The sequence below is a fragment of the Penaeus japonicus genome, unplaced genomic scaffold, assembly GCF_977035675.1.
Source record: "Penaeus japonicus unplaced genomic scaffold, GWHDUDI00000001_assembly GWHDUDI00000033, whole genome shotgun sequence".
Lineage (NCBI taxonomy): Eukaryota > Metazoa > Arthropoda > Malacostraca > Decapoda > Penaeidae > Penaeus > Penaeus japonicus.
Window position 1 is genome coordinate 1,524,462 of NW_028234435.1, and position 7,535 is coordinate 1,531,996.

The 7,535-nt window shown below is 71.5% G+C and overlaps 1 protein-coding gene across 1 annotated transcript; it reads left to right on the plus strand.

Annotated features, from left to right (window-relative positions):
• Positions 1–2,795: 2,795 nt before the first annotated feature.
• Positions 2,796–6,948, plus strand: LOC147467756 (uncharacterized; the record flags this gene model as incomplete). The annotated part of the gene is made up of 3 exons (XM_086556592.1): positions 2,796–2,897; positions 3,841–3,922; positions 6,923–6,948. Coding segments are annotated over 3 exons (210 nt in total), but the record flags the coding sequence as incomplete, so codon positions are not given.
• Between the last annotated feature and the right edge of the window lie 587 nt (positions 6,949–7,535).

The window sequence follows — 7,535 nt, forward strand, 5'->3', positions numbered from 1 at the left end:
AGAAAAAGAGCGATAGAAAAAAAAAGACACAAGAACAAACAAACCAAACACTCAAGCCCAAAGCACCACAAACACCCCGCCAAACCTCCCCTCACCCCCCCCCCCCTCCCGCCCCCCCTCCCACCCCCTCCCCCCCCCACACACACCCACACCCCTCCAAGCCCCCCCCCCGCCACTCCACACCTGTACGAACACGCACACCAAGCACCCCCCCCCCACCCCCCCCCACCCCCCCGCCCTCCCACCCGCATCCAAGACAGGCCCAGACAAACCGACCAATGCCGCAGCACAAACCACATCAGAACCACAAAGACAAACAAATAACCAAAAAAAACACCAACCACACCAGAAACCACCCCGGAACCCCCGGAAAAAAACCAAACGACACACCAGCATTACCCCCTCCCCCCCGCTCCCCCCCCGCCCCCCCCCCCACCCCAACCCCCCCCTCCCAGTCCTCCCCCCCAGCCCCCCCGCCCCCTCCGCCCTCCCCCCCTCCCCCTCCCGCCGTCCCCACCCCTCCACCCCCCCCCCCCCCCACCCCCCCCCCACCCCGCTCCGCCCCCGCTGCCCCCCCCCCCGCCGAGTCCCGCTCCACCCCCCCCCCCCTGAGATTTCTTACCCCAGTCTTGGTGCCGCCCCTATCCTCGTGTGTAGTTCTGCGAGGGTCGGGTGTTCCCCACCCCCCCCCCTCCCCACCCCCCCCCCCCGTCCCCATCCCACCCCCCCCCTCCCCCCCCCCTCCCCCCCCCTCCCTTCCACCCCCCCCCATCTCCTCTCCCTCTCTCCCCGGCCCCCCCCCCCCTCCGCCCCCCCCCCCGCCCCTCCCCCCCCCCCACCCTCCCCGCCCCCCCTCCCCGCCTGCCCCCCGCCACCCCTTCCCCCCCTCCACCTCCCCCCCCCCCCCGACCTCCTCCCCCTCCCCCCCCACCCCCCCATACACGCCGTCCTACTCCCTCCCCCTCCCCCGCCCCCCCCCCCCCCCCCTCCTCCCCCCCCCCCCGTCCCCCTCCCCCACCCCCCCCCCCCCCTACCCCCCCCACGCCGCCCCCCCCGCCCCCCTCCAACCCCCCCGCCCCCCCCCCCCCCCCATCCCCCCCCCCTCGCCCCCCCCCGCCCCGTCGACCGAGCACCCACCCCACCTCCCACCCCTCCCGCCCCCCCCCTCCTCCTCCACCCCGCCCCCCCACCGCCCCCCTGCCTCCACCCTCCCCCCCCCCCCATGCCCCCCTCCCGCCCCCCCCTATCCCTCCTCACCCCTCTCCTCCCTCTATCCCCCCCTCTCCCCCTCCCCCCCTCCCCCCCCATCCCCCCTCCTGGCCCTTCCCCCCCCCCCCAACCCACATCCCTCATCCCCCCCCCACTCCCCCCCCCCCCCCTCCCCCACATCCCCCTCCACCCCCCCCAACCCCCCCTCCAACCCCCCCCATGTGTCCCTTCCCCCCCCCCCCCGTCCACCCTCCCCTCCCCCCCCCACAGACCCGTCCGCCCAACCCCCACCCCTGGCCCCCCGCCCCCCCCCCCCGCCCTCGCCCCCCCCCCCCTCCCGCCCCCCCCCCTCTCCTCCCCCCCCGCCCTCCCCCCTCCTCTCCGCCCCCCCCCCCTCCTCCCCTCGCCCCCCTCCGCCCCCCCCCCCCCCCTCCTCCACCCATTCTCCTCCCTGTACTCCCATCTGTACCTCCCCCCCCCCACTCCCCCCCCTCTCTCCCCCCCCCCTCCCCCCCCTCCCCCCCCCCTCATCCCTCCCCTCCTCCTCCCCCCCCACTTCCTCCTCTCCACCCGTCCCCCCCTCTCGCTGCTCGCCCCCTCTCCCCGCGCCCCCATCCATCATTCTTCCTCTCCCTCGCCCCCCCCCCCCCCCACCCCCTCCTCCCGCCCCGCCTCTTCATCCCCCGCCCCCCCCCCCCCCCCCTACCCCCCCGCCCCTCGCCTCCCCCCCCGCCCCCCCCCCCACCCCCCCTCGCGCCTCCCCCTCCTCCCTCCCCCTCTCACCCCCCCTCCCCCCCCCCACCCCCCCCCCCCCTTTTTTCATCTCCCCCCCCCCCCCCTCCCACCCCTCCCCCCCCCCCGCCAACCCCCCCACCCCCCCCCCGCCCCCCCCCAGCGCGTCCCCCCCCCCCCCCTCCCTCCCCCCCCCCCCCCTCCCCCCACCCCCCCCCCCCCCCACGCCCGCCCTCCCCCCCACCCCCCCCCTCCCCTCCCCCCCCCCCATCCATCCCCCGTTCCCATGCCAACCCACCCACGCCTCTCCCTCCCCCCCCCACCCTACCTCCCCGCCCACCGCCCCCCGCCTTTCCCCCCATCCCCCACCCCCCGTTCCCCCCCCATCACGCCCCCCCCCGGATCCCACCCCCACCCCCCCCCACACCCCCCCCCCCGACCCCCTCCGACCCCCCGCCCCGCCCCTTCCTCCCCCCCCCCCCCACCCCCCTCCCCCCCCCCCCCCCCCCCCCCCCCCCATCCCCCTCCCCCCCCCCCCCCCCCTCGCCCCCCCCGCGCCCTCCCCCCCCCCCCCTCCCTCCCCCCCCCCCCCCCTACCCCCCTCTCGCCCCCACCCCCCCCCGGGCCCCACCCCCCCCCCCCCCACCCCCCCCAACCCCCCCCCATCTCTCGCCCCCTCCCTCCCGCCTCCCCCCCCCTCTCTCCCCCCCACTTCCCCCCCCCCCCACCTCCCCCACCCCCCCCCCCTCCCCCCCCTCCCCCCACCCCACCGCTCCCCTCCCCCTCCCCCTCCCGCTCCCCCGCAGGCGCCCCCGTTCCACCCCCCCGTCGCACCCCCTCCCCCAATCCGCCCTCCCCCCCCCCCCCCCTCCATCCCCCCCCCACGCGCCCCCCCCCCCCCTCCCCCCCCCCCCACCCAAAGTGATCGACCACCCCCCGGCCCCTCCCCACCCCCTGCGCACCGCCCCCCCCGAAGCCCCCCACGCCCCCCCCCCCCCCCTTCCCCCCCCCCCTACCACCACCTCGCCTCTCCCCTGCACACCGCGACGGGGTGGGAACACAACCCCACACCAACCAACCCACCGACGCGCTCACCTCGCCCCGCCACAGCCCCCCAATACCGCATGCCCTCCGACCCGCCCCCCCCCCACCGCCCCCTCCGCCCCCCCCCCCCCCCCCCCCCTCTCCCCTACCCTTTCCCCCCCCCTCACCCCCCCGCCCTCTTCCCGCCGCGCAGCCCGCTCCCGGCCCCCGCTTCCTCCCCCCATCCCCCTGGACCCCCACCCCCCCTCTATCTCCCCCCCCCCCCTCCCTCCGCACCCCCCCCGGAGCCACCTCTCCCCCCCGCTCCCCCCCCCCCCCCAGCCGCCCCTCCCCCGCCCCGCCCCCCTTCCCCCCCGCTCCCTCTCCCTTTCCCCCCCTTACCCCCCCGTTCCGTCGAGTCCCCCATTCCCCCTGAGCCGCCCTCCCCCCCCGTCCACCCCCTCTCTCGCCCTCCCCAACCACAGCGCCCCCATCCCCCCCCCCTCTCTCTCCCCCCCCCAGCCCCCCGCCCCCGCCTCACTAACCCCCTTCTCTGCCCCCCCCCCCACGGCTCCCGCCCCTCCCCCCCCCCCCCCCCCCCCCTCCTCCGCTCGCACCCCCCCCCCCACTCCCCCCCCTGTCCCCCCCCCCCCCCCCCCCCCGCCCCCCCCCCCCCCCTCCCTTCCCAGCCCCCTCCCCTCTCCTTTCCCGCCCCCTTCCGGCCCGGCTCCCCCCCCCCCCCCCCCCGCCCCCCCCCCGCCGGCCGCCGCCCCTCCCCCCCACCCTCCGCCCCCCAGTGCCTGCCGCACCCCCCCCCCCTTCCGCCGCCCCCCCCCCCCCCCCCCCCCGTCAGCCCCCCCCACCCCCCCCCCCCCCCCGCCCTCTTCCCCCCCCCCCCCCCCTCTCCCGCCCACCCCCTCCCCCCCCCCTCCCTCCCCCCCCCCACCCCCACCCCCCTGTTCCTCACATCCCCCATCCCATGCCCTTCCCCTCCTCCTCCCCCCCCCCCTCCCCTTGCCCCCCGCCCCGTCTCCCGCCCGCTCCTCCTCGTACCCCCCTCCCCCACCCCTTTCGTCCGCGCTCTAGCCCCCCCCCCCAACACCCCCCCCCCCATCTCCATCCTTCCACCCATCCCCCTCCCCCCCCCCCCCCCCCCCCCCTCCCCCCCCCCCGCCAAGCCCCCGATTCTCCCATCTCCCCCTCCCCCCGCCCCTCGCCCCCCGCCGCCCCCCACCCCGCCCCCCCCCTCCCCCCCTCCCCCCCCTCCTCGCCCCCCCCCCCGCCCCCTCCACCCTCCCTCAGCCCGCCTCCAACTCATCCCCACCCCCCCCCCCTCCGCCCCCTCCCTCCCACCACCCCCCCCCCGCTCTCCCCCCTCCCCCCCCCCTCCTCCCCCCTGTCCCCCCTCCACCCCCTCCCCCATCACCCCGCCCCCCTCCCTCCCCTCCGCCGCGCCGCACCCACCCCCGTGCCTCGGCCCCCGTCACCCCCCGCGGCACGCCCCTCCTTCACCTCGTCCCCCCCGCCCTTTCCCCCCCCTTCCGCTCCCCCCCGGCCCCCCCCCGCCCCCCTCCCCCCCCCGCTCCCCCCACCCCCCCCCCCCGCCGCCTCTCCCTATCCTCTCGCCCCCCCCCCCCCCCCCCCCCCCCCGCCCCGCCCCCCCCCGGCCCGCCCCCCCCATCTTCCCCCCGCCCCCCCCCCACTCTAGGGACCTCCCCTCCCCCCTCCTCGTCGTTCCCGCCCCCCCCGGCCCCTGCAAGCCCCCCCCCCCCCCCCCCTCGCGCCCTCCCCCCTCCCTCCCCCATCCCCCCCCCCCCCCCCCGCCCCCCCTCTACCTTCACCCCCCCCCCCCTCCCGCCCCCGCGCTCCCCCCCCCCCCCCCCCCACCTTCCCCCCCCCTCCCGCACCTTCCCCCCATCTCCCCTCCTCCATCCCCCTTCTCCCCACCGGCCCCCCCCCCACCCTACCCTGGCCTCCCCGCTCCATCCCCCCCCCCGTCTCCACCCCTCCCCCCCCGTCCCCCCCCCCCCTGCCCCCCCCCCACCCCCCCCAACCCCCATTCTGTTTGCCAGTCCCCCCTCCCCCGCCACCCCCGCCCACACCCCACCCCGCCACACGGGCGACCAAGGCCACAAACACCAAAAAAGAACCCGAAACAACCCAAACCCCCCCCCAACACACACCAACCCCCCCGGCCCGTCCCCCCCCCTCCCGCCCCCCCCACCCCCTCCGCCCGCTCTCCCCCTTGTCACCCCCCCCCCCCCCCCCCCCCCGCACCCCGCTCGCCCCCCCCCCTTCCCCTTCCGCCACCCCCCCCCCCCCCCTCCCTCCCCCCGCGCCCCCCCCCACCGCATCCCGCGATCCCCCCCGCTCCCCCGCCCCAGTCGCCGACCCCCCCCCGCGCTCCCCCCCCCCCCCCCCCCCCAACCCCCCTCCCCGCCTGCCCGAACCCCCGCCTCACCCTTCCCCCCCCCTCCCTCCCCCCCCCCTCCCCTCTAACTACCCCCCCCCCACCCCCACACCCCCACCCCCCCCCCCCCCCCACCCCTATTACCCGCCCTCCCCCGCCCGTCCCCCTCCCACGTCCCCCCCCACCCCCGCAACGCCCCCCCCCCCACCCTGCCCCCCCACCCCCCCCCCCCCCCCCCCCCCCTCCCACACAACACCCCGCGCCAGAGCCTGTTCCCCAACAGGAGCACGATCTCCAGCAACGCGCGCCCGTATGCCGGTCGACAGGGGTCGCACAATCTGTACGCGCGCCGGCGAGTCCCCGCGCTCGCGAACCCACGACACACACGCACACGCGACGCGCCAGCCATCGCGCTCCCCCTCCGACCATACACACGCGCGCGCGCCCAACACACCGCAAAAAAAATCCATCATGGGCGATAACTATGTAAATGAAGCTTCGAATTAAAAATGCGTATGGATTTTTTTCTCTCTCCTTTTTTGCCGAGTTAAGTGCCGCTCTCCAGCTCTTCGAAGCAAGTCGTAACGAACGAAGTTTCTGGCCCATAAAATTTCAATTCCTCCCGTTGGTGTTGCGGACTTAGGAGGGCGGGGCGGGGGCGGATTAAGGGAGGGGGAGAGGGAAGGAGGAAGGGGGAGGAATAGGGGGGAGGAGGGAGAGGGGAAGGAGGAAGGGGGAAGGGGAGGAGGGAGGGGAAAGAGGAGGAAAAGGGAATGGGGGAGGGGAGGGTAAGAGGGAGGAATGGGAGGGCGGGGGAAAGAGGAAAGGGGGAAGGGGGAATGGGAGAAGGGAGGGGGAGGGGGGAAATAGGGAGTAGGGAAGGGGGAAGAGGGAGGGGGGAGTGTAGAAGGGAAGGGGGAGGGAACGGCAAGGGAGGGGGAAAGAGAGGGAGGAGGAGGAAAAGGTGAAGGTAAGAGAGGAAAGGAGGAGGAGGGAAGTTAGGGGAAAGGGGGGAAGAAGTGGGAAAAGGAGAAGAGGAAAGACAGAGGGTGGGAGGAAAGGGGAGATGATGGGAAGGAGAAGGAGGAATGGAAGACGGGGAAGGAAAAGGAAAGGATGAGGGGAAAAGGGGTTGAAAAAGAAGGGAGAACGGAGGGAGAAGGGAGGAAGAAGGGAGGGGGAATGGAGGGAAGGGGGAAAAGGAGAGGAGAGATGGAATGCAATCAGATCAAGAATTAGACAAAAAACAACAACTCTAAGAAAAAATCCCTCGAAGCAAGAAAATATAAGTAAATAAAAAAAAGAAAAAGAAAAACAAAAACAAATAAAAGACGGAAGAAAATAAAAGTTAAAAAGAGAAAGAAAGAAAGAAAGAGAGAAAGAAAGAAAATGAAAGAAAGAAGAAAAGATAGAAAAAAATAAAAAAGACAGAGAAAAAAACAAAACAAAACCAAAAGAAAAGAAAGAAAGAAAGAAAAAGAAAGAGAAAGAATTGAGAGAGAATAAAAAAGAAATCAAGAAATCCAGAAAATAATTCCCCCGACACAGGTTCCTGGAAGCTTTCTCAGACTTAAGACTTACTCAACTTAAGGTCAGTTGGAGCGTCTTTGCTTAGGGAAAAGCCTGTGTCAAGACTTGCCTATAATGGTTGCTAAGACGTTGAAATGTTGCTTCCATTGCATCCTCGGTGTGTGTCGCGACAGGGATGATCACCGTCTGAAAGGGGGTTTGTTGTTGTTTGTTTGTTGTTTAGGTTGTTGATGTTGTTTTTGTTGTTGTTTGGTTGTTTGTTGTTGTTGTTTTTGTTGTTTTTGTTGTTTTTTGTGTTGTTTTTGTTGTGGTTGTTTTTGTTGTTGTTTTGGTTGTTGTTTTGTTGATTGTTGTTGTGGTTGTTTTTGTTTTTTTGTGTTGTTTTTTTGTGTTGTTTTTGTTTTTGTTGTGGTTGTTTTTGTTGTTGTATGGAAAGTTCTCTGGAAGGGACTGCCTTTGACTTCTTTATTGTGATTATTGTTTTCGTTTTTTTTCTTATCGCTATGATGAGAATGATGATGATATGATGATGAAGATGATAAAGGAATTGTTATCATTACTGTTACCATCTTTGTTATTAATAACAATGTCATTAGTACTCTTACTGATATCATTATCATTATTATCATTA